This window comes from Phyllostomus hastatus, unplaced genomic scaffold (assembly GCF_019186645.2).
Source record: "Phyllostomus hastatus isolate PE091 unplaced genomic scaffold, TTU_PhHast_1.1 phas_scaffold_1066, whole genome shotgun sequence".
NCBI lineage: Eukaryota > Metazoa > Chordata > Mammalia > Chiroptera > Phyllostomidae > Phyllostomus > Phyllostomus hastatus.
Window position 1 is genome coordinate 34,730,145 of NW_025334004.1, and position 25,142 is coordinate 34,755,286.

At 70.6% G+C, this 25,142-nt stretch overlaps 1 protein-coding gene across 2 annotated transcripts; it reads left to right on the forward strand.

The window, feature by feature from the left end:
- Nucleotides 1-4,884: 4,884 nt before the first annotated feature.
- Nucleotides 4,885-19,620, forward strand: ADGRA1 (adhesion G protein-coupled receptor A1). Of its 2 annotated transcripts, XM_045854317.1 has the most exons (7): nt 4,885-4,996; nt 5,621-5,818; nt 10,922-11,049; nt 12,069-12,192; nt 14,659-14,804; nt 17,092-17,190; nt 18,221-19,620. In XM_045854317.1, exons 2-7 carry the CDS (start codon nt 5,816-5,818, stop codon nt 19,413-19,415), a joined length of 1,695 nt encoding a protein of 564 aa, XP_045710273.1. In that variant the 5' UTR covers nt 4,885-4,996; nt 5,621-5,815; the 3' UTR covers nt 19,416-19,620. The 2 variants fall into 2 exon arrangements, with proteins under 2 accessions (XP_045710273.1, XP_045710274.1); XM_045854318.1 differs by lacking the exons at nt 4,885-4,996; nt 5,621-5,818; nt 10,922-11,049; nt 12,069-12,192 and adding an exon at nt 14,077-14,098.
- The last annotated feature ends 5,522 nt before the right edge of the window (nt 19,621-25,142 follow it).

Consider the following 25,142-nt stretch of genomic DNA (forward strand, 5'->3'; position numbering starts at 1 on the left):
GTTTCTGGCCTAAGGGCGTTCCTGGGTCTCCTGGCTTTGTCCCGAACGCCAGGAGCTTTGTCCCGAATGCCAGGAGCCTTGGCAACGACCAGGCAGGAGGCTACTGACAGGCAGCGACAAGGACAGCGGAAGAGGCGAGGTCAGCCCAAGCCCCGCTGTTCTGACTCTGACCAGCCAGCCCAGGCAGGGCCACGTGGGTCCCACAGGGTCAGCCGGGGTCACACGGCTGAGCCGGAGGCCCCAGCTGGGTGGAGGTGTATCCGGTGGTGGGGGTGGGCAGCACCAAGGACAGCTCTGGACAGCTGGCCTCCCTCGGTCCCTCCTGTCAGGCCTGGACACCGCCCTGCAGCCCCACCCTTGGGCTGTGGGCACGGGGCCCCAGCCCATCCCACACACCTCTCAGAGGAGGCCGGAGACCCCCGCCCCCGCCCCATGGGATGAGCCCCGTGCACACCCAGCGCCCATCACCCGCCCTGCCTGGTCACTCACTCCCCTCCCCAGCCCCTGACCCTCCCTCAGCACCTTCCCTGTGGGATGGAGGGCCGAGGGCCTGGGGTCCGGGAGCTTCTGAGGCCCAGGAAGGAGAAGAGATAATGCGGTTTGTGGGAGAGAGGGAACAAACGCGGAGCAACCACTTGGGAGAGGCCAGGAGGAACAGAGTGGGCACGTGGTCAACATCCCGGGTGTCCTGTGTGTCCCCTCTGGTCCCCTCCTTTCCAGTGCCTTCTCGCAGTGGCCCTTGCGACGGGCCCTGAAGGTCGCAGGGGGGCCAGGCCCCCAGGCGCCCGGGAGGGCGGAGGTCTGGGGCCAGCACTGGCCACTCGGAGACAGAGGTGGTCCCCGGGGACTCCACCCGCCGAGCAGTCCCTGCTCCGCCCACGCCCAGGCCCAGCCGGGGTCTGCGCAGCCCCAGCCCACAGGGCCCGCGCCCCGCGCCCTGCGCCCGGGTGTGCACACAGGCCCCTGGCAAGCCTTCCAGATGAGGCCCACCTGAGACCCTCCTCCTGCACGGGGCTCGAAAGCACCCTGACGCTGCCTGTTTATCGCCAATGGGCAGCGAGAAGCCGCACAGAACACCCCCACGACCTCCCCGTGACCTTGGACAGCAGCCTGGCTTCTCCTGGGGCCCAAGGAGCACTTTACCCGCGGAAGGGCCCGCTCCGAACATTCCACGTTTGTTAATTTTATTATTTGGTTCCAAACTAGGCCTTCACCTCGGGGCTGAGTGAATTCGCTGGCATGAATCTCTGTGAGAGACGGTCTGCACAAATTCAAACCGACACCCCGGGCGGGCGGGGAGGGAACGGGAGAGGCACACGGCCGGTTGCCACGGCAACTGGAGACCCGGCTCCAGCTCCGCTCCGCGAGCCCTGGAGCTGAGCCGCCGCGGAGGCCGGCCCCGCGTCCCCTGCCCTCCCGGCCAGGCTGCGCTCGGGCGGGAAGGCCCCCCCCAGTGTCTCGGGGCTTCTCCCCACGCAGGGGCTGCACACGTCGCCCCTCCAGAGCTCTCTGAAGTGGTCAGCGCGACGGAGGCCCGATCGGCCCGGGCCGTCCACAGCCCAGCGGAGGCCATGCTCGTTCCAGAGACGGCGCGTTTTCGGCCAGCTCCTCGCGTGCACGCGCCAGGGGCCGCGCGCTCCCCGGGAGAGCCCCCCCGCCCCCCCCCGTGACCCCGAGGTGTGCCTCAACAGCAGACAGCCCCGCCACGGGGCTGAGCACCCCCACACTAGGGTCTGACCTTCGGTGCCGTCCACCGAGACCCGTGTCCTTCCGCCGACGCCTCCGGTTCTCCCACACGCGGGCTGAGCGCCAGCAGGGCCACCCCGTGGCAGCGTGGCCTCCGCAGAGAGACGAACGCCGGCCACTGAGCGGCGTTCCAGGCGCTGGGCTCCCGCAGGTCGCCGCGGACCCCTGCCGCGGACCCACGCCGCGGTGTCCAGGCTTCGGCAGGGTGTCCTGGACGCAGGAGGAGCCCCCAAGCCGGCCACCCTGAGGGGAAGCGGAGACCCAGGGCCCGGGAGGGGCCAAGGGGCCGAAGGCGGCAGCAGACTCTGCTGTCCTGGGAGGAAGCGGGTCTTTTCTTCGGGTCCCACTGCAGGCTCCTCGCCCACGGGCGTCCCGGCCAGCGTCCCACACACCTGCTGCCCTTCCAAGAGGAGCCTGCGCGTCAGAAGGGCCGGGGGCGGGGGGGGATGCTGGTGCCCCTGCACTGACCCCAGGCTCGAGAAAGTGGAGGTTTCCTCCACGAGCTAGAGGGCACAGAGCATGGGCTCAGGGGCCGGGCTCCCTCGACCTCCACGTCCACAGCGGCGCCGGGGCGGGCCCCGGCCAGGGGGTGTTCCCTGTTCCCGTGACAACGCACGGCACCCGTGACTTCCCAGGCCTGTCACACCGAACGGGGTCCCTCTGAGTTCTCCGAGCCGGACGAAGACCTGAGGCCCCCGGCGCCCTGGGCCTGCTGTCCCCACACAGGACACACCGACAGGACCAGGCGGGCCCCATGGAGCAGCAGCAAAGGGCAAGGCGGCCCGTCCGAGGGTGACTCTCTAACCAGGCAGCCAGCAAGATGGCCCACAGCTCTGTGCCTCAGCTTCCCCACACCTCAGGGCACTGCCCTCTGCTGAGTACAGAGCCCCACCTGCTCCCTGAGGTGGTGCAAGAAGATGCAGCGCAAGCTCTGGCTGGCGTAGCTCAGTGGATTGAGCTTGGGCTGCGAACCAGAGCATCGCAGGTTCGATTCCCAGTCAGGGCACATGCCTAGGTTGCAGGCCACGGCCCCCAGCAACCGCACATTGATGTTTCTCTCTCTCTTTCTCCCTCCCTTCCCTCTCTAAAAATAAATAAATAAAATCTTAAAAAAAAGAAGAAGAAGAATCTCTCACTTCAGGGAGGACTCAGTCTTCTTTAAAAAAAAAAAAGAGGAAGAAGATGCAGCGCCTGGTGCCCCCCAGCCCCAGAGACCGGGGTTGGAGCAGACGCCCCTCCCTGGCAGCTCCCAGGCCTGGGGGCCCGGGGGCCAAGGATCAGGAGGGGCGGTGGGACAGCTGCCAGTGGCAGGGCTGCTGGCCGGTAGGTACGCCAGCCCCTCACAGAGCCTCACGGTTCCTCAGATGGAGGCTCCTTGACAGGCCACAGCACAGCCGGCTTTTCTCGAGGGACACCCCCACTTCCACCCAGGGTGCCCCTGGGATTCAGGGTGCCGGCCTCCCCTGGGTCCAGCCACGCAGGGTCAGGGTGTGAGCGGCCAGCCAGGCCTGTCTGCCTGTAGGGCCCCCAGGGGCACTCCCCATGTCCCATCAGACCCCAGAAGGCTCCCCCAGCCCCCTGGGCCCCCTGTGCCCCCCACCAGGGCCTGAGGGATCCGGAGCTCAGACTGTGCATTCGGGCGCATCGGGCAGGACGGACCCCAGGACGCCCGGGTGTGGTTTCGGCCCCCAGCTCCGAGGCCAGGACACGTCACCGACTCCTGGGAGAGGCTCGGGGGCAGCGCCCGAGGCCCCGCACCAGGCAAAGGGGACAGCGGGTGACGGCAGTGGCCCCACATAGCTCCCCTCCCCCAGCCCCTGCCACTGTCCTGGGGGTCCGGGCCCCTGGGGGGCTGGCTCTTCACCCGGTCTTCCTGCATCTCTGGGCCAGGAGACCTGCGGGCAGCGAGGGGCTGACCCGACTCCGCCTGGACCCCGTGCCCCCATGACCCCGTGCCCCGTCAGTCTGATGGAGGGGCTGCAGGGTGCAGGGCACCGGGGCACAAGCACCGTGGGGCTCACTCCAGCCTGGGGGAGTCTGGGCAGAACCCCCGGTTCAGGGTGAGTCTCCCCCCCCCTCCCTGCCCCTCGGGTCCGCTGGCCCCCGGCCCCCGGGAGCCCACCGCAACCCACAGGTCTGGCAACCAAGCCCAGGAGGCAGGTGGGTCTCCGACCCCCACTCTGACCCCCACTGCCTGGCACCTGGAGGCCACTTCCCCCCCCGGGGGTCCACGCCCCTCGCCCTCCAGGCAGAGCCTGGCAAGGAGCCCTGGGGCCTCTCATCACTTTTCCCTTAATGACACCCTTAAAACAGGGCTCCTCCAAACCCGGGCCGCAGGGCCCTGGGGACTGCTGGGCAGAGTCACAGCCCAGGGCCCTACAGGGAGGAGGGACCCGCTGCCCCCTCCAGGCTCCCACCGGCCGAGCCCAGACCCCGGGGGGGCGGGGGGCGCAGCGGGCCGACCTCCCCGTGGCAGCCGCCTGCCGGCCCTCCCCCTCTGGCCTGCGGGGGTCTGGGGCCTGGCTGGGGCGGGGGCCGCGGCCTCTCGCGCCCAGCGCCGGCAGCAGGGCCGCCCTGCTGACTCACGCAGGGACGGGCTCCTGGGGGGCTCGCCTGTGCCTGCACATGTCTGGGTTCGTGCTGCTTGAACACAAGGACGTGAAAACCCCTCTCGGAGCGGCTCCCCGCTCACGGCTCGTCTGGGGGCCCTGCACACACACGCGCGCCGCGCTGCGCTCGCTCGGAAGGCACGCCCGCCGGCCCTCCTGCCTCCTTGCAGGGGGCCCTTTCACGTGAGCCGTGCCGCCACCGCTGGGAGCGAGGCCGAGCCTGGCCGGTTGTCTCTTTAAATCGGCTCTGCGGCCGGTGATGGGCGCGGGAAGAACCACTCCCAGCCTGCGGCAGGGAGCCGGCCGCCGCGCCGCCATCCGCCTCCCCCATCCCCATGGTTACGGCTCCCGCTTCCTGCCGGCCCTCGTCCGCGGCTGCCGCCCGCCGAAGCCGGCGCAGCGGCGGCTGGCGCTCCTCGCCCGCGTCCCGGGAGCTGCGTGCTGAGCGCCGCGCTGCAGGTCTGCCCGCGCTGGCTCTGACTCACGCCTCCCGGCCGCAGCCCTGCAATCTGTTGATCGCCCGCGAGCCCGGCGCACGGGCCCCGGGAATGGAGACCCGCTCCCCAGCACCGCGAGCTCGCCGCCGCTCCCGGGCAACAGGCGCAGCGCCGCTGCCGCTCCGGCTGTTTTTGCCAAAATAGGTGAGAAGTCGGGCTTCCTGTCTCGGGGTCTGAGCAGCGGGTGGGCCCGGCCGGGAAGCAGCAGGAGGTGGGGGGAGGCGAGGTTCTGGCTCCCGCATCGGCGCCGACCCGGTGTGGCGGTTCCTGCTCCTGGAAATGCAGGTTCCGAGTAACTTTGGGCGAAGCCGAGAGCGCGAGCCGCAGCCGAACCCTGGGTCTGTGGGGGCGGGGGGCCGCCAGCCCCGGAGCCGGCTGTGTCCCCTGTCTAGGGCCGGCTGTTCTTCGGGAGGTTAATTCAAGGTTTATGGGTTCTCTGGACGCGAGCGGACAGGCAGCTGCCCAGCTCTGCGAGGGCAGGGTCCTGGGCTGGGCGCCGGGCAGAGGCTGATTTTTAAATGTGGAGAAGGAAGCTCTCCCTGGGGGGCAGTCCAGCTGCCGGGCCGTGGCCCCTGAGGCTCCCCTGCCCAGGGCGCCCCCGTGGCCTCCGAGCGCCCCTCACAGATGGAGCCCCAAGTCAGAGAGTCCACTGGCCGGCTGGGCTGAGAGCGGCCGAGACGGGGCAACCCCGGGAGGCACGGGGCCCTGCTGTGGGGCGGGGGCAGCCGGGAGACCCTCCCCTGCCCTGACCGGGCCCTGTCTTTGCAGGTGGGTCCACTCTCACTCGCCCCACCGGAGTCGCCCTGAGGCCCGTGGCCCAGGGCTCACCCCCGTGGCCGCTGCTTGGCGCCTTGACCTTCTGGACGGCCATGGAGGCTGGCAGGGAGAGAGGTGCAACCTAGTCGGCCGGCGGCAACGCCACCTGCCTCCACGGCGCCCGCCCCTCAGCAACTTCGCGTGCTCATGGTGAGTCCACACTTGCAGGGGCCGGGCCGGGGCCACGCCGAGGGCGGCACCCTGCGCACGGGGGCCAGGGCAGGGCCAGCGAGTGGTCGGGTGGTCAGCCAGTGGGCAGCGGGGCCCAGACCGGTCCCGTCCCCGGGGGTCCTGGGGGGTGAGGCGGCCACTTGCCTCCCGCCGCCCGCCCGCCCGCCCGGCTGCTCGGCGAGGACCACGCTAATCAGCGGATGGCGTGCCTCGATGTTGAATCACGTCGTTGGCAGCGGAGGAGAGGTCCGCCCCACGCCCCCGTCTCCCCAGATCCAAGGCTGGGAGCCCCTTCCTGGCCCTGGGCCCGGCCCTCCCGCTGCAGCCCCGCCCACCCCTTCCCTGCAGAAAGTTGGCAGGACCCCAGGCGGGTGTGGGTGGGCTTCAGCCGCACCTACGGCAAACACGGGGGTGCTCCTCTCACCGGCAAAGGGGGGCCGACTGCCGTGAGCTGCGGGGGCCTGTGAGGGCTCATCCCGCCCCCGGGTGCGGCCGGCTGTGGGGCTGCCGGCTGGGACTCCGGAAGGTCGACGAGGGCCGAGTGAATGATGCATTGTGTGTGTGAGGGGCGGCCGGCGGGGCGCGTGCGGGGAATGCTGACGGCCGGAGGACAGCGCGGCCGGCAGCGGCCACGGACCCGGACAGGGAGGGCCAGCCAGACCCGGCGGTCCGCTTCCCGGGGAAGGGTCGCCCCGAGTCACCCGTCCGTCTCCTCTCGACTAGAAATGTCCGAGCGAGGGCGACGCTTTCTGCCAGAGCCCGGCGTCACGCCCAGGCCGCCCCACGCCTCAGGGGCTGGAAGGACGCCAGGCCCTCGCCGTTCTGACGGCGGGGGGGCTGCATGTTCCGGGCACAGGCCGCTCCGTGCGGAGGCCGGCAGCCGCCCAGCCCCCCGCTCGCTGGACCCCCTCCCCCCACCCTGCGTGCACTTGTTGCCCGAGGGAGACGGGCGAGGGGGAGGGTGGCCGTGGCCTCCCCGCAGCAGAGTCCCAAGCTGTCCCTCCTCGGAGGTGGGCCCCCTGGGCAGAGCGGAGCCGCGGCTGGTGGAGGAGAGGTGGCCTGGCAGGGGCGCCCGGGCCCCTGCGGGGCCCGCTGCCCGCCGGCCCTCCCCCACGCTGGTATCCGTGTCCCCGGCGGGTCTGCACGCCCAGCCGTGCCCCCAGAGCTGGGGTCGCAGCAGCACCTGGCTGGGCGTCGTGCTAACAGACAACAACCGCCCCGGAGACAGGTCCTAGGCAAGACAGAGAACGCCCGCCCCCCCATGCGGGACATTCGGGCGTGAGCCCTTCCCGGTGGGCATCTGAGTCCGCGGGGCATCGGGGGGGAGAGCCTGAGGGCTCAGCCGGCAGGTGGCCCGCCCCTGCCTGCCCCAGGCCACTGCCCTGCTGGCCCCTGCGGTCGGCACGCGGCCTCCGGGGCCCTGCGTCCCCACAGGCACCCACTGCAGGCCAGCTGCGCTGACCGCCACGCGCCCCGGGCAGGCCCCCCGGGCCCCAGCCTCCTTCCAGGACGCGCTGCCCTCTGCCTGGTGCTCGGGCCAGGTCTGGATGCCCAGGGCTGCCCCGGGGAGTTCTGTGTCTGGCACCTGAGGCCACCGCTGCCCCACCTTGTCCCAGCGGCTAGAAAAGGGAGCGGCTGTGGCCGGCCCACCCCGGCTGCCGCGGGCGGGGGTGGAATGCGGGCCGGCTCCAGGCATGCGTTCCTCCATGGCCCTCGGGGACCGCCCACCCCTCCTCTGACGGAAGACCGTCTGGGCCCTCGCACCTTCTCTGCCCCCTTCCAGGGCTGCGTCAGGGCCCAGCTCCCGCGCAGTGGGCCGGGCTGGGGCTGCAGGGAGAGGCCTGGCGTGGGCAGTGCGGCCACCTGCTCTCACCTCCGGGCACGGCCACCTCAGGGTGCGCTGTGGGCGAGCTCCCGTCCCTGCCCCGCCGGCTCCAACGGCACAAAGGCCACTCGGCCCATCCGGGGTGGACCTGGCTTAGGAGGCACCACAGCAGCAGGGCTGGACTCCTGTTCGGACCCCCGCAGAGCCCCCGCATGCTGGGACTTTGGGGCTGAGCTCGGAGTCAGGGCCCCGAAGCCAGGACGGGGCGGAGGCCAGCCCCTGCCCAGCCAGGCTTGGTGTCGAGACACACAGCAGGCTTCCGGCACCCTTTTCCCCACATAAGTGCCCCCCCTTCGAAGAGGGACTTAAGACCCCCAAAGACACCAGGGCCGAAGCCGGGCGGGGTGTCTGTGAGGCCAGCTGAGGGGACTGCAGGTCGTCAGAGCCGCCCAGGCCCTGGGCCCAGCGCCGCCCGGGACGCTCCAGCCCTGAGTTGGCTGCCATTCGTCCGCCTGCGTGTCCCCCCCACACCCGCCCGCCGGGCCGAGCCCAGGGCCCTGCCACCCGCCGGCCGGCGCCTCCAGCCTCGCCCGAAAGGCCGTCCCGCCGGCTGTGGACGCGAGAGAACCCGTGAGGGCTTCCCGTTGGCTGCCTGTAGTCCCGCCCAGTTCCTGCTCCTCTGGATGCTCCCAGAACCACCCCCGTCTCACAGCTGGGGACTGGCCCCTGCCACGCGTCCCCTTAATGCGACCAGCGTTAGGCAGGTGACACCGGGCCCAGCAGGGAGGTCCGGGGGCGGGGGGGGTGCTCAGGGGCCGGCCCCAGCTCTCAGCAGCCGGCCGGCCCGCACGCCCCCCAAAAGGAACCACAGCAAGCATGTAAGTGCGGCGTCCAATCAGGGAGATCTGCGCTCCGAATGAACAAATTACTGATCTTCTTCCTCTGCTTCTCCCCCGGGAGCACTTTGACGAAAGGTTGACAGATCGATAAAACGCAATTATCATTCGAAAGGCGACCAGGGACACCAGGCTCTGGTGGAATCAGCCTCGGCCGCTCGGGCCTCGAGGAAGGACGCCTGTGCGCCCCTTGCCTGCGTCCCCCGCCGGCCGGGCCCCTTCGCCCGTGTCACCGTCACTCTCAGCAGAGGGTGACGGTCTGCTCAGACGAGTGACACACAGCCTGGTCCACTGCCCCCTTCCGGCCGTTCTCGGCATCCTGACTGATGTGATTTGCAGAACATACAGAAACACACGTGCGAGTAAAATGATGTTATGTAAAAGGAAGCCACGCCAACACGAGACACGGGAATGCAGACAAACACACGGCCAGGCCCTCCTGTGGCCAAGGTGGGCCCCGCCCCCACTGCACCCCGGGGCTCCCAGCCCTCCAGCCGTGAGGCCCGGGCTCCGCCCACCGACGCAGGCTCGCGGCTCCGAGGGCCGCAGCCTCGGGGACGCGCCCGGGAGTCCGTCAGCCCAGCGCCGCCGACCGCACACGGCAATCGTGAGGATCGATCGGCTCGTGGGACGCTTGCAGCGTAGACGCTTCCAAGAGGAACTCGCACATGTGTGAACTGGGAAATATGAAATATGTCTCTGTTTTGCATTTTAAATGTCACCTCTAAAAATGGAGAGAGGCGCACCGCGCCGGAGAAAGAGGAAAGCCAGGCCAGCGGGAGCTGACGGTGTCCTGCCCGCTGCGGGTGCAACTGCTCTGGGCAGGAAGGGGTGGTGGGGTGCCTCCTGCTGCCCCAGCACCGGGCAGCTCAGCCCTGGGCCCGAGGAGGAGGAGGAGGAGGGGGAGGAGGGGGAGGCGGCGGCACCTGCTGCCAGGTGACTGCCTGGCCTGCGGGGCCGGCCTGGGCGCGTCCCCCCAAAACGCCCCTGCGTCTGGGACCGAGGCCCTGAGTGTTCGCCCAGCACAGGAAGTCTCCTCCTGGCTTCTCGTTTGTCTGAAGGGCGGGTGGGTGGGCGGGCCGTGTGGAGCCCTCTCCACTGCCGCCCGGCGCCCGGCCCCCGAATCTGGCGCCAACACGAAGCCGCAGGTCTCTAGGGAGCCGTGCGGCTCCCCCAGCATCACCGCCCGGGGTGGTGCCCTGGGAAAGGCCTCGAGGGCGGGCGAGCCCCAGGGCAGGGGGCGCCGGCCATCCAGCTCGAGGACGTGGACGCCGGGCTCCGCGCCGGCGAGAGCGGAGGGACGGGCCGTGGGGGGGGCTGTCTCGGGCGGGAGGAGCCGAGGACTCCCACGAGGAGGAGGAGGAGGAGGAGGAGGAGGACGGCTCAGGAGTTCCCCACGTGGAGACATCCGCACACCCAGCCAGACCCGGCTCCTCGGCCCACTGGGAGGAAGCAGCGAGGGAAGGGTAACGTCCAGCTGTGGCCGGACGGCAGGCTTCAGCCACGAGTGGGCGGCCGGGGCGGTGCTGAGCCGTGAGGAACACGGGACTCGTGGACGTCCGGGTGCTGAGCGGGGGGTGTGGGCCCCGCAGGCCCCGGGACCCTGCTGTCCGGCAGCGCCCACCCCCCAGGCTCCCTCAGCCTGAGCTGCTCCCCATCAACGGGCAGCTCTCCCCGTCACAGACGCTGTCCTCACACAGGTGCAGGGCCCCCAGGGCAGGGCGGCAGGCCCGGCAGGCGAGAGGCCAGGTGGCCGGGGCCAGGCCTGTGGCCATGTGGTCGCAGACCCTCCTCGGGGCCCAGCATGGACGGTGCTTCCAGTTGGCTGCTGCTGCTGGGCGCCCGTGCCCAGCGCCGTCCCCTGACCACGTCCAGTCATCGCTGCGTCTGGGCCAGGACGCTGTTTCTGGCCTCAGTGGTGGACCCCTCGGTCCCTCAGCTGAGGGCCCCTCGGCCGTCAGACCCTGCGGAAGCCCCTGGGCATCAGGGGCACCTACGGGAGGCCACTCTGCTGTCCTGGGGGCAGCCGACGGCACTCAGTCCCCGGGAAAATCCCCCGAGGGCCGTCAGAGCCCCGTGAAGACAGCCACGGAGCCAACCCTGAGGGCGACGCCATACACAGGCCCAGGAGGCCGTGGTCCCCCACCCCCCCATGAGCACCCCCCTGAGCAGGGTCTTGCCCGGCTGTGGCGGGGTGGCTGCCTCTGCGGAGACCCTGCCAAGGCCCCCCGGTTCAGAAAATGCCTCAGGTGACTTGCAGGGCGGGGTCGGGTGGGGCCTCGGGGAGAACCCCGTGGCTGGGCCACGCACGTGGCTTCCCAGCCACGCCGCTCACGGGGGCCTGTGCTGTGCTCCTTCCAGGATCTGAAGACTGTGCTCTCCCTGCCCCAGCACCCAGGGGAGTTCCTGCACCCCGTGGTGTACGCCTGCACGGCCGTCATGCTGCTCTGCCTGCTCACCTCCGTCATCACCTACCTCGTGCACCGCAGGTGAGGCCCCACGGCGCCCCCTGGAGGCAAACCCCAAAGTGAGACCCCCCCCGGAGGACCGAGCCGTCCCTGGAAGACTCGTCACAGGTGGCCAGCCAGCCTGAGCCTGCCCGGCCCAGGGGGCCCTGCGGGCGGCGAGGGTGGCCGAGCGTCAGGGGCAGCCACACCCGTCCACTCCAGGTGTCCACGTGCCCACTGCACCTGGGGCCGTGAGTTCCTCCTCCTGCAGCCCAGCCTCCGCTCAGCTCCTGGGAGCCGCAACCCGTGGGGAGCTGCAGCAGCCGACAGACCCAGAGGCCGCCGGCATGGTGCCTGTTCTTCTAGAACTCGGGGAGGCCGTCCAGGTCTCTGCTGGGCGGGTGTCCTGGCCACCTCTGCCTCGGAGCAGGGAGATGGCCGGCCGCATCCCTGTCACTCCACGGCACCCTGGGGAGCGGGAGGAGGGGTCCCCGCCATGTCAGGGTCTAGCCCACAGCTCTAGTTGTGGGCAAAGCCAGGGCAGTGGCACAGCCACACAGCCGCGGCCACGGGAAGAGGCTGTGGCCGCAGGCACAGCTGTGAGCTCGGGGCTGGTGGCGATCTCCGGCGTGGCCGCAGCCGGGGGCAGGCCTGCGGCCGGGGTCAGCGGGCAGTCACCCCTGTCACGGCCTCTCGAGGGGACCAGACTTCTGCTGTGTGAGGGACCGGGAGACCAGGGGTGCCTGCCGCACCCACCCCTGCCGCCGGCTTCGTGACCGGACAGGTGTCCTCACCTGTCGATGGCCAGATGGTGCGAGGTCTCCCCGAACCCTCCCGGTCCTCGTGTTCCGGGGGTACTTAACGCCAAACCCCACCAGCCGCACCCGAGGGGCAGACTCCACAGGGTACACCCGTCTTCCCCTCCCCGCGGTCCTCGGGGCGGGTCTCTCTGCCCGGCTCCCACGGGAGCACCCTGAGCGGGGAAGGGCCGGGGGGGCTCTGCCGGGGGGGGGGGCTCTACCGGGAGGCGGGGTCCTGACTCCGCACCCCTGTCTCCGCAGCGCCATCCGGATCAGCCGCAAGGGCCGGCACACGCTCCTGAACTTCTGCCTGCACGCGGCCCTGACCTGCGCCGTGTTCGCCGGGGGCATCAACCGCACGGCCCACCCCGTGCTGTGCCAGGCGGTGAGTGCTGCCCACGCCCGCCTCCCGCTGCTCTCCCGCCGCCGCGGGCGACTGTCCTGTCTGTGGGGGCGCGGCGGGCGTCTGCCCAGGTGTTTCTTGGGGAGGGACGGCGAGGCGCCCGGCGTGTCCCTGGTACAGAGCCGGTGAGGCTGGGGACTTCGCTCAGCGTCCGATCGCGTCAACGGTTGGTTTTCCGCGTGGTCCAGCCTGTGCCCAGCCTGGAGGCATCGGGAGAGGTGGCGTCGGTGGAGGTCACGCTGGTGTGAGGGATGCTCTGTCCCCTGGCAGGGGCACCCTCTGGACCCTGCGGAGCAGCTGGCCCTGACCTCCCCATGACCTTCTCGTCCATCCCCAGAAATGCACAGGGGACCTGCGGGTGCTGGGGGTGCAGCCAAGGGCAAGCCCTCCGGCCCCTGCGGAGGGGCACGCAGGCAGCAGTGACCTGCCGGCGCTTCAGCCACACAGAGCCCTCCGGGCGCAGGCCCACCACCACGGAGGGGCCGGGGGCAGAGGACAGGGCAGCGGCCACCTCGCGTGTCCCTCTGACGGGTCCCCGGGCACCCAGACAGGTCAACCGTGACTCTGGGCGTGTCCAAGGCAGTGTTGGGGGTGAGTGAGCTGATGGCCCCCCCGCCCAGTGTGGTGGCCCCGTCCAGCCTGCTGGGGCCCGAACAGGAGGAAATCCTGAGTGGGAAACAAGCCCATCTCCGGCCTTTGGACACAGACACGACGAATCGCGCCGTCAGTCTCCGGGGCCTCCAGCGCGCTGACTGCGGGCCGGCCCCACCTCGACTGGGGACACCACGCATGGCCTGGCCGCCTTCCCCGTCCGGTGCCGCCCAGGGCGACAGTGAGTGATGCACGAGAAGTGGTCCGAGCTCCGGATGGCGGAGAGAACAGGCGGTTGTTATGGCAACAAAAATGACCGTGTGCCTCATTAAAGCGCGAAATGACATCACAGACACAGACAGGCGGCAGCTTCGTCTCCACAGGACACACGTGTGCGTCCGCGCCAACCTGGGCCGGGAGCGTGGGGCAGCGTCGAGCACTGCCTGACAGCCAGGACGGGCCCCCGCGGACCCACCGTGTGTCCAGCCTGAGTCCGGGGGTCCGAGGCGGGGCTCTGCCACTCGCCAGCCCTCGAGACCCCCACACGTGCGGCCGGGGCGCAGCTCAGCCCCCCGCCCCCCGCGCCCGCGCCCGCCCCATCGGCTCCGCACGCTCCCTGCCCTCCTCGCCTCCCCACGCTCCCTGCCCTCCTCGCCTCCCCACGCTCCCTGCCCTCCTCGCCTCCCCACGCTCCCTGCCCTCCTCGCCTCCCCACGCTCCCTGCCCTCCTCGCCTCCGCACGCTCCCTGCCCTCCTCGCCTCCCCCGCTGCGTCTCTGGCTGTGCTTGCACGCCAGGACGGCCACACTGCCGCCCCCTGGGAGGAGAGTCGGGCTGGCCCTGGGCTGAGAGCCAGGCAGCGGGCCCCGCCCCCGCCGCTGCTTCTGCTGGTGCCGAGCGCGTCCCTGACCCCAGCACCGCCCGCCCCCCGCCCCCGCCAGCCGGGGGGTGAGGCCGTGTGCGTGGGAAGAGCTCGGGGCCCAGGAAAAGGCCGGACTCGCCCACGGGCGGGAGCCTGTCCAAAACTCTAAATACAATGCAGGGATCCCCCCCCAGGGGCTCATCAATCACTTGGAGTTTTCTCAGGAGCTGACACCGAACTCTGCGGCTGATAAATCATCGTGATGGGCAGGGCTGGCTTTCTCAGGGAGCCTGTGTCCCTTGAACACCGATGTCCTTCCGGTTACAGCCGCCTTCCGCCCGTCACCGAGCCATGTCAGGTTCCACTTCAGAGGTCACCCCGCGCTCTGGAGCCGCACCAGACGGAACGCGGGGGGCGTGATTAGCTAATGCAGCAGGTGCGGCGCCGGGGCGCACCGGCGCTGTTCCCATAGTAACGGGCACCTCTGGTTTGCAGGGAGCGACCTGCCCCTCGATCCAGAAGATGCTGGTCTCTCCGGCAGCACCGGCACAAAACGCCGGCACCCGGGGGACTGCCACCGCACGCGGCACCGGCTCCATGGGGGTCGGTGGGGGGACGGCGGGCACCTGCTCCCTGGGCTGGCAGGGCCACGCCCCGGCCACGCCCACCACAGGCCACGTGCCCCCGGGCCCCACGTGCAGGGTGTGTGCACACCCCTCAGGGTCACCCACGTCCCCGCCCGATGTGGACCACGCCCGGGCGCTGTGCACACAGGCAGCTCCGCCAGAGCCCTCGGCGGCCGAGCTGAGGCTGCCCTGCAGCCCGGAGAGGCCCCGGGGAAGTGCGGCATCTGCCGGAGCCAGGACCCCGGTGCCCCCGTCACTGCGGAGCTGCCCGCTGAGGACTCGGGGGTTGGGGGTGGGAGGCTGGACGGCCGGGCCTGCCGCCGGAGGCCAGCTCGCTGGCAGGCAGTGGCTGACCGGTCCCCCCCCGCAGGTGGGCATCGCGCTGCACTACTGCACGCTCTGCGCCATGCTGTGGATCGCCGTGGCCGCCCGGAACATCTACAAGCAGGTGACCAGGAAGGCGCCGCCGTGCCCGGGCGCAGACCGGCCGCCGTACTCCCGGCAGCCCCTGCTCAGGTACCCAGGCGCACGCGGGACCCCCCGGCCCCCCGGGCTCCCGGGGCCCCAGCCCTGCACCCACGATGGGGGTGTCGGCCGAGTGGCTCACGGGAGAACTCGGGGCCCGAGGACGAGGTAGCCGGGGGCTGGGGGATTCCAGGGGGTCTTGGGGCCTGCGTGTCTGTCCAGGGCTGCTGAGCTCCGTGCCGTGGGGGGCCCGTGGTGCAGAATGCTCCGGGCACTGGGACAGGGTGGGGAGGGTCTTCAGTGGCCTGGGTTATACGTGGGTCTCTGAGTTAAGACTCCTGCTTGTTAGCCGGGGAAACCGAGGCAGCACAGTGGCTCGAGTTGCTGTTTCAAGGAGACGGGCCCTGGGCCCTTCATCTGGGGCTCACGGCGGCTTTGGGACAGGGGCCCGGCTCCAGGCAGGCGCCCGGTTACGTTCTCAGGCCGGGTGGCCCTGGGGTGCCCGGGTGGTCCCGTGAGGGGAAGCCGCTACTGCTGCCACAGTGAAGGTCGGGGACGTGGGCGCCTCGCCCCTAGGGCTGGGCTCGGTCTGGCTCTGACCTTGGAGGGCTCTCTGCCCACACCCCCAGGGGCCCGACAGGCCCCGTTTGGAGGCAGACAACACAGGGCCCCGTGCTGCCTGCGGCACCGAGGTGACCCCCACCAGGGGGACCCTCACCTCATCTGGCTTTCAGCCGCGTGGCCCCTGGGGCCCACGGTGCGTGTGCGGGAGACAGGAGGCCGGGATGCGTTACCTTGTCTCCCCTCGGAGGCCCCAGGCCCCTGGGTATAAATGGCATCTCAGCGCCCACCCTGGTCTGCAGCCAGTGACCCAAGGGTTGCCTGGCTCTTTGAGGAATGAGACAGAGGCGGGGGCCACCGGGGTGCTGTCCTCTGCCACAACTTCACCAGCCCCCAGCCAGCCACGCGCCGGGGCTCCTGGGCCTGCAGACCTCCGAGTCCGCTGTTGGGACTTACAGCGGCTCCGGGGCCGTCTGGAGGTCACCTCCGCCACCACCACCTCTGTGTCCCGGAGGGCCTCACGTGGGCTGGGCGCGGGGTGCGTGGTGCCGAGACCCCTGCAGCTCCCTTGGTCTCCGGTGTGCGCCCCGCCCACAGGCGCAGACCCCCGGGGGTGGGGCAGGGGCGTCGGCTCAGGCCTGCACCACGGCCGCCCCTCCGCCGCTCTCTGCCCGGCCTGGGGCTGGAGGCCAACGTGCTGGGCCTGGGGTTTCCCCCAGGAGACCAGGGGCTGGCGGACAGGGGTCGGACGGGGACTTTCCTCCCAGGCCCTCCCGGCCCAGCAGCTACTCCTGCAGCTCAACCCAGAGGCGTCCTTATTCGGGACGGCTCCTCCCACCACCTGTTGCAGCACCCCCCACCCCCAATCTGCATCGTACATGCTTTTTGTTTTTTTAGAGATTTACTTATTTTTAGACAGAGAGGAAGGGAGGAAGAAAGAGAAGGAGAAAAACATCAAGGTGTGGTTGCGTCTCGCACGCCCCCTACTGGGGACCTGGCCGGCAACCCAGGCATGTGCCCCGACTGGGAATCGAACCAGCGACCCTTTGGTTGGCAGCCCATGTTCAATCCACTGAGCCACACCAGCCAGAGCCGTACATGCATTTAAAATGTCCAGGAATGGGCATCTTCTGCGCCTGACCTGAGCGGGGTGTGGACGGAGTGTCAGACTGAACCCTGTGTTCCGAGTGCGGGTGACCGGCAGACCTGGCTGCCGCTGTGGGGGGTCCCGGGACTGGGCCCAGAAGGATCCGACCTGGGTCCGCTCCCTCTGCCAGGGAGGGGCCCTGGGGCCGTGACACAGAGCAGAGCCCAGAGGCCCCAGGACGCACTGAGATTGGGGGTTACAATACTCACAGGGAGGGGGTCCCCGGGTGCCACGTGGGGCGCCTCTGGGCCGCTGGCGCCAGGGAACATCACCGGGCATTGGGAAGCAAACTGGGCAGCAGGAGCGAGGGCGAGGCCAGAGGCCGGGCCTGCTGCGGGGTCTCTGTGGGAGGGGCGGCAGGGGTCCGTGGACCCACGGGGCACCTTTGCCGCGGGGGCGTCCACACAGGGCCTGCCCCGCCCTCCCGCAGGAAAGCCACTCAGGGTGTCTGACAGTGGGGGGGGCAGAGGGGGCGGGAGCGGGGACTAGCCACGGGCATCCCTGCCAGCTGGGCCGGCACGGCGGCGGGTGCTGCTTGGCCAGGGCCCCCCACCTTGGCCCCGGATGCGGCGCTGTGCTCGGGGACCCTGCTGGGTTCGGGGGCGGTGAGTGGCCTCCTGCTGTCCGCAGGCTCTACCTCGTCAGCGGCGGTGTTCCCTTCGTCATCTGCGGGGTCACGGCCGCCACCAACATCAAGAATTACGGCCCGGAGGATGAGGACGCAGCGTAGTGAGTACAAGCACTGGGGGGAGGTGGACCCCAGGAGGGGGAGGGGGCCCCAGAGCGCCTCCCGGGTCCAGTTGCCCAGACCTCAGGGTGCCCAGCAGTCACGGCCACTCGGGGACGACAGACTGAAACAGCCCAGAAATGAGGCCGCGCAGGGAGGGTCCGGCGCCACCTCGTGACTGTCCCCGGGCGTCCCTCTGCTCACAGAGCGCGGTCTGGGTGTCCAAAGCTGTCCCCCTCCCTGACAGACTCCGTTCCCCCGCCTCCTTCCCTGGGCACTGGGGGCTGGCTCTGTGGGGGTGGGGGCCCGGGGACCAGCGGCACCGGGCAGGAGGGCCCAGGCCAGCAGAAGCTGAGTCAGACCCCCAGGACGCCTGCCCCCGGCTGCACCGCCCCGGACACTTCCCAGCACCCGCCGGTCCTCGAGCCAAGGAGCACCAATGGCCCTGGTGGGCAGGCCTCTTGCTCGTCTCCTGACCATGAGGCCGCACGTTGTCCACACCACACAGTGACTTCCACGGGCACCTCAGGGTGCAGGCGGCACAGTCAGCACCGGGCACCCTCCCCACAGCCCCTTCAAAGGCCAGTCTCACCCCCACACTCACAGCAGTGCCCTCCCCAGGCCCTCGGGGCCCCTGAGCTGCCCCCCGCCCCCATCACTGGCTCCTTCTCCGCCCTCACCCTGCGCCCAGGACCCACAGCTGTTCCCTCCGCGGCTCGCCGCCCCCCCCCCCGCCGTCCCGGGGCCCAGCGGGGGAGGGGCAGAGGGACACGAGAAAAGCAGCGGCGCAGAGAGTGGCCGGCACAGGACACGGCGGCGTCCCCTGTGCGCCCACACCCCGGGCCCCTGCTTGCTCTGACCCGGTGACTCGGTGCCAGTGTCACCGCTGCAGGCCTCGCTGTTGGTGCCCCCGTCACACCTGCACTCGCCCTGCGGGGCGTCCTCCGCCCCCGAGCTCAGGGGCGGGGCCCCCGTCCCCACCGGGCGCCCTCCACGGCGTGGCCCCCACGCTGACCGGCTCTCCCCCCGCAGCTGCTGGATGGCCTGGGAGCCCAGCCTGGGCGCGTTCTACGGGCCGGCGGCCTTCATCGCGCTCGTCGCCTGCGTGCACTTCCTGGGCGCCCACGTGCAGCTGCGGCGCCACCCTGAGCGCCGGCACGAGCTCAGGGGGCGGGCGGAGGAGCAGCACCGGCCGCCGGGGCCGGAGGCCGCCCCCAGCCCCCGGGCGCCCCCGGGGCGGCCGCCCGCCTCGCTGCTGCAGAACGAGCACTCCCTGGAGGCCCAGCTGCGGGCGGCCGCCTTCACGCTGCTCCTGTTCGCGGCCACCTGGGCCTTCGGGGCGCTGGCCGTGTCCCAGGGCCCCTTCCTGGACCTGGTCTTCAGCTGCCTCTACGGCGCCTTCTGCGTGACGCTGGGGCTGTTTGTGCTCATCCACCACTGCGCCAAGCGGGACGACGTGTGGCACTGCTGGTGGTCCTGCTGCCCCGCCCGCCGGGGCGCCCGCCCCGCCCTGGACGCCAACGGGGACGCCCTGGGGCGCGCCGCCTGCCTGCAGGACCTGCCCTGCCCCGGCCAGCCGCGGGGCTTCGGCCACCCCCCGGCCGGCCACTGCAAGATGACCAACCTGCAGGCCGCCCAGAGCCACGTCAGCTGCCTGTCGCCGGCCACGCCCTGCTGCGCCCAGAGGCACTGCGAGCAGCTGCTGCAGGACGCGGTCCACGCGCACGGGGAGGACCCCTGCGGCCACGACCCCTGCGGCCACGACCCCCGCCTGCACGGGTGCCTCCGGGGCAGGACGAGGCCGCACCACTTCAGCCGGCACCGCGCGGCCACGGCCGAGCAGGAGTACGCCTACCACATCCCGTCCAGCCTGGACGGCAGCCCCCGCAGCTCGGGCACGGAGGACAGCCCCCCCAGCTCGCTCGAGGGCCCCGCGGGGATGCACGGCCTGGCCTGCTGCGCCCAGGACGACCCCTTCCCCTTGGTCAGCCAGCCCGAGGGCAGCCGCGCCAGCCCCACCCTCTACGGCTGCGGCCCGCGGCCCGGCCGGGAGGGGGCCCGGGGCCCCACCCACTTCGAGATGCTCCGGCGGACACAGTCCCTGCCCTTCGGGGGGCCTGGCCCCAACGGGGTGCTCAAGGGCAGCCTGGGCGAGGCAGGGCCCTACGGCACCGACAGCACCGGCAACATCCGGACGGGGCCCTGGAGGAACGAGACGACCGTGTAGCGGGGGGGGGGGGCCGGCCCCTCCTCAGCGGGTGTCGGGGCAGAGCGGGGACCCTCTGCCTCCTGGGGGCCGGGGTTGGGGGTCCCCACGTAACCGACCCTCTCAGGGGTGGCTGGCAGCCCCCGCTGACCCCTCGCTGTGAAGGACTCCAGTGGGAACACACTTTGGGGGGGTGCCGCCTCCCCAACCCTGAGGCTGGACAAGCCGTCCACGCCCACAGCCACAGCTTTCCAGCTGCAGCCACAGCCCCCGGCCACCCAGCCACACGGCCACGGCAGTAGGCACCACGGATGTGTTCCAGTGTTCAGCGTGTGCGTTGAATTTTGTCCCGGCGGAGGGCAGCCTGCTGGTCAGTCTGGTGGGCTCCGGGCCTGGGGACCCCTGTCCGAGCCTGTGCCGGCGCCACGCCCACCCGCAGCACCCGTCCTGGGTGCAGCCCCCGCCCCGCAGGCCCGGGAGCCGCAGACAAAGGGGCGCCAGCTGGGCTCCGGGGGCAGGTCACCCTCAGGGGGGTCAGGGTCCAGGCTCTGCAAATGCCCCAAAGCCCTTAACGAAAACGGACTTCCAAAGCCAGCCCCGGTCAGGACTGGGGCCCGCTCCAACAGGGGCATCTGGGAAAAACGAGGCCCCCTGCCCCCGAAGCAGGAGGGGCTGGCATTCCCCCGAACATGTGGGCACAAGGCCTGGCTCAGAGGACGGAAGGGGCCGCAGGCCGCACCGGGGCAGCAGCCTGGACATCCAGACGGCCACCCTCCCTCCTCCTCCTGGAACCGACACATGCAGACACACGCAACACACCTGTACAGGTGCCACACGTGTGCACACGCGACCACCCCTCCCCTGCACACGTCACCACCACACACACGTGCACACAGTACCTCACACACAGGCAGAGCGGCTGGGTGTCCCGCGCTCGGCACGGCCACCGCGGCTGCTACTCGCGGCCGCTACTCGCGGCCCTGCTCTGCCGTCCAGGTGGCTGCGGTCACAGGGGAGGCACCTCCCTTCACACACACAGGGTGGGGGCGGGGGGCGCAGAGCAAGCGTGTCGGGCGGCCGGCTCCCACACTCGGGCTCGGAGCACAAGGAGCCTCACTTCCCGGGACCCCCCCACACCCCACAGTGGAGCTGTGACGAGTGCAGCGTCGGTGCGTGCCCCGTGCCCCGCGTGTCCTCACAGGTCGTCCTCACGGGTCAGCCCCACGGGCGACCGCTGGGCAGCTCCTGCCCCCGTCACCGCCCAGCCCCTCCGCCCGCCGCCGCGGCCGCCGCGCCCGAGACCCGATGCTGTGCCGTGTCCACGCTGCAGACGCAGAGCCGTGAGGCGAAATACAGTGTTTGCGTGGTTCGCCCGCGTGTGGCTGCTCAATGGCCCCCGTGTGAGTCTCTGAGCCCCGGGGCGGCCACCCCTGGGCGAGGCCTGCCCTGGGCCCTGGTGCTGGGGCGGGGCACTGCTCTCCCCTGTTCCGCAGCACCCCGCCACCCTCAGTGGTCCCGGCAGAACGGAGGGTGCCCCTCGTTACTCCAGCCAGAGTCACTGGGCCCCGAGAAAGTGACCTCGGGAGTGTGGCCTGGGCTCAGCCTCCGGGGCCCGGGGGGCCGCGCTGTGACCCCAGGCCTGTGAGGCTTCCGGAGCACAAAGACCGCAGGGCGGCTGCCCGCAGGCGCTCCTGGGGAAGGCGCTTCCGGAAGGGAGGGGCGCGGATGGAGCCCAGGCTCTCCGCCCCGCTCTCTGCCCTCGTTTGCCTGTGTGCACGGGTGCGGGTGGGGCGGTGTGCGAGTCGTGCGAGTGCACGAGTGTGCAACGAGAGCGAGGACACAGAGAAGAGCATGTGTGTGGGGCCACACAGCTGTGCATACTGGAGCCCGTGCACGCGTGTGTTAGGGTGTGACTGGGGTGTGCATGTTTGTGTGCATGTGTTTCACCTGTGTGGGCATGCACATGTTTACACAAGCCATGTGTGCATTCATGTGTCATCCATGTGCACACTTTGTGTGTGTTTGTGTACGTGAGTGTGTATGTGCTCTTCAGCGGGCTGGGCGGTCGCTGCTGAGAGCTCTGGCCACTCGGGGGCGGGCAGAGCAGGAGGAGGCTCGAGTGGGAGGTGCGCCCCTCAGACGTGACGCTCGGCCACCGCCTTCATCTCATGGCAGCGGGCTGGGGATTGGGGGGCGATGGGGTGAGCCCCCACCCCAAGCTCCACGGTGCCGGCTGCCGTGGGCCAGAGGGAGAGGGTGCTGGATGGAGCTGAGACAGGCAGACGTGTGTGACAGAGGCAGGCCACCCGAGGGACAGTCCTCCCAGGTGCCAGGCAGCAACCCCTCCAGGCTGTGGACCCAAAGGCCTTAACCCGACAGCACAGAGAAGACCACGACCGTCTGAGGACCAGCAGCCCCCAGGCCTGGACAGGGCAGCGGACCAGGAGGGTGCACTGGGGGGGCCTCTCCAGAGCTCCTCTGGGTAACAGCACCCACAGTGCTCCTCCTCCTCCCTGCTGCCCTCATGCCTACCAAGTGTCACCACGGGTGTCAGCCCTGCGGTGTCCTCCCGGGGTGTCCCCGGGCATGGCCGGATGCTGCCGTGTCCCCGACCCCGTGCAGGGCGGGTCCCACCCCGAGCGATACTGGAAATTCACTCGTCTCCAGCTGCATCATGTCAAGGCTCCCTCTCTCAGGTGCCAGGTTCCTCCGCACCCACAGCTCCGGCCACACCCACAGCCCTGGCCACACCCACAGCTCCGGCCACACCCACACACGCCTTTGAGGGGCAGCCTGTGGAGCCGCCTGTGGAGCCATCTGTGGTCCGCGGTCCTGGCATCAGAGCGAGGGGCGGGGCGGTGAGGGAGGGAGCCTCCCCACCCGTCCCCAGCTGGGCTCAGCGGTGCGCTCAGGTCAGGGCCACGGGGTCCGGGGTCGACAGGCCCCTCTCCAGCCCTGCCCAGGCCGCCCCTCTCGGACAGATTCTTGTGGGGTAGGGGCCCCAGTCTCTCTCACGCTCCCCAGCAGTGGGAGGTCACATCTGGGGTCTTTGAGTGTTGCCCCTTCAGGTGTGTTACGTACGGAGCGGGGCAGCTGGCCTGGGCACCCCTTCATTCCCCAGGCCCTGTAAAGAAGCACCGAGGGTCCCCAGGAGGGCAGTGGGGGCCGTGCGAGGGGCTCGGGCCCGGGGTCGCGGGGCTGGTGGCGAGGGGCAGTGTGGGATGAGGCGCAAGCCCTGGCCCCTGCGTGCCCCCACCCCCGAGGGAGTGTGGCTCAGCTGCAGTCGGGGCGATCGCAATGGCAGGCGGGCAGCAGGTCCGCACCCCGAAGTGAGAGGAGCGGCCTGGTCCGGGCCAGCGGGAAAGCGGGGGCCGCACGGCGACCCCCGCAGAGAGGATGGCCGTGCCGGGGGCCTGGGCGCTCCGGTGCCGCGGGCTCACGGGCGGGTGCAGGCGGACGGCGCGAGGCCCCGGGGACCACGGGAGAGGCACGGGGCTGTTAGGACTGGGGGCCCAGACCCCCGAGGGTGGGGGGGCTGGCCCCACAGGTGCCGCGTCCCTGATGGGGGGTGACGAGGCTGGCTCTGGGAGGGGCTCCTCCCCCGCACTGAGACGGCGGGCAGGGCGGGACGGCCGGGGTGCAGAAACGGGGACACCCACCGAGGCTCCCCCGTGGCGGGCAGCCAGGGGTCCTCATCCGGGGTCCGCTCCGGTCTCCGTGAGCAGCAGCACCCCTCGCTTTACCCCGGGAGCGCAAAGGCGGCGTCACAGGGGCCTCCCCGTCCGTCACTGGGACACGTCTGAGTCGCTGACTCGGTCAGTGCCCCAGTCACTAAAGCCGACACGCGAGCCTGCCTGCGGCCAGAAGGTGCCATCGGGGTGTGCAGAGACTTCCCGGCATGGGCGCGTCGGAGCAGAGCCAAACTCGGGGTGAGGCCGGACGGCTGCCGGGAGTGGCATGAGCAGCGCCCGGGGCAGGGCCCCCGACGGGCACAGAACACCGTGTTTCTGAGCCTCGGTGAGTGCTCGGCGGTGGGCACCAGAACCGCGCTGGCGTGCGGCTCCTGAGCTTAGTCACCAGAGGGACCAACAGCTTCATCTCCAAGTGTCCATGCTTCCGCCACACCAGGTGTGACGTTTGATGCAATTATTTATATTTTGTGCTTTTTTTTTAATTTGGATGTCGGCTTCAAAACGTGCAAAGGGTTTGGCGGCTGTTCAAGTCGTTTTAGAGAAAGTGAGTGCCCAGGCTCTGTCCGCCTAGGGTCAGCCTGGCCAAGCCGAGGGGGCCCCTGGGGAGAGACGGGGCCCGGGGGACAAGACCAGCTCCTGGCAGTGCCCGACTGTGACAAGGGCCCGAGACCGGCATGGAGCAGGCTTGGCAGGAGGCCCTGCCCGTGCGGCGCTCCTGTCCGGGCCCCGGCCTGGAGAGAGGTCAGTGGACAGGTCAGGTCTGAACCACAGCGCCCTGTCCTGCGGAGGAGGAGAGGGGCGGGGCCTCTGCAGGGAGGGGGCGGGGCGGAGCGTGAGTGAGGCTGGCCAGCGAGACGGGTGAGAAGACCCCCTGCCAGGGCCCCTGGGACCCCTGCAGGATTCAGGCAGCACCTGAGGGAGGCCTCGGGAAGGAAGGGTGCCACAGGCGTGACCTGGGCACGCAGGGACCGTGCGGAGGCAGGCGCAGAGGCCGGCCCGGGGCCGTGCCAGGGAGGATTCAGCGCTGTCTGGAGCTGAGCTTGGAATTCCCGCCCAGTGGACGCCGGGGCCGCGCACACGTCTCGCTGCCCTGTCGGCTCTGGTTGCAGTGCCCTGTCCGCGGGGCCCCGACCTCGGGAGCCAGGCCCCCAGCCAACGGCTGTAATCGGCACCTGCTGCGCTGGAGGGCAAGGCCACCGGCTCCTTGGAGTGCAGCGGGCCGGTGCAGGGGCGCTCGGAAAGTCTCACGTGACTCCGCCAACAAGAAGACCCCGACCACCAACTCTGCCCCGAGGCAGGCGGGTGGGAGGAGCCGCGGGGCGCCCCGCCCCTGTCCCTGAGTGGCAGTCCCGCCCCTGCATCCAGGCTGCTGGGGCCAAGGCTGACTCGGCAGATGGCGGCGGCCCATCCGGTCTGCACTTTACCCAAACTGGGCGCGCCCTCTCCTGGAAGAGGCGCTGCATCCTCATGCCCAGGGGCACACGTAGTGTCACTCCTCCCTCAGGCATGACGTGACCTTTGCCTTGTCCCAGTCAGTCCTCGCCCTAAACCAGGGGCCTGCACGGCGACCCGAGAACCAGACAAAGCCCCAGGCCCTTCCCCATGAGGCCCTGCAGCAAGCACGCTGCTGGTGCCCAGACCCCCTCCCCAGCCCTGCGGCCAGGGTGCCCAGCACTGTGGACCCAGGGCCTGAGGACGGGGCGCGGCTGGAGTCCCAGAGTCGGGGGGCAGGGCCCGCCGGGGCTGTCAGCTGCCTCCTGCGTGCTGCCCTCAGAGAACTCAGGGTCCAACGGCCCGAGAAACACATCGGCGAGGTGTCTCTTCTCCGGGTCAGCGCCCCTGCCCCACCCCGTCCACCTGGGTGCTGCTCCCAGCCTGCAAATGCCCCACGCTGCGGGGAGGCCGCCCCCAACTTCTGCTTTGGTCGAGACGGGGCCCAGGGTCTGCGTTGCACACAAGACAGAGCTGCCCAGCCCCCACCGCCCGTCTGCTTCTCCGGCGACGTGGGGCCTCTCATATCCTCAGATGTCACGCCCCAGGGCCCCAAGCCACAGCG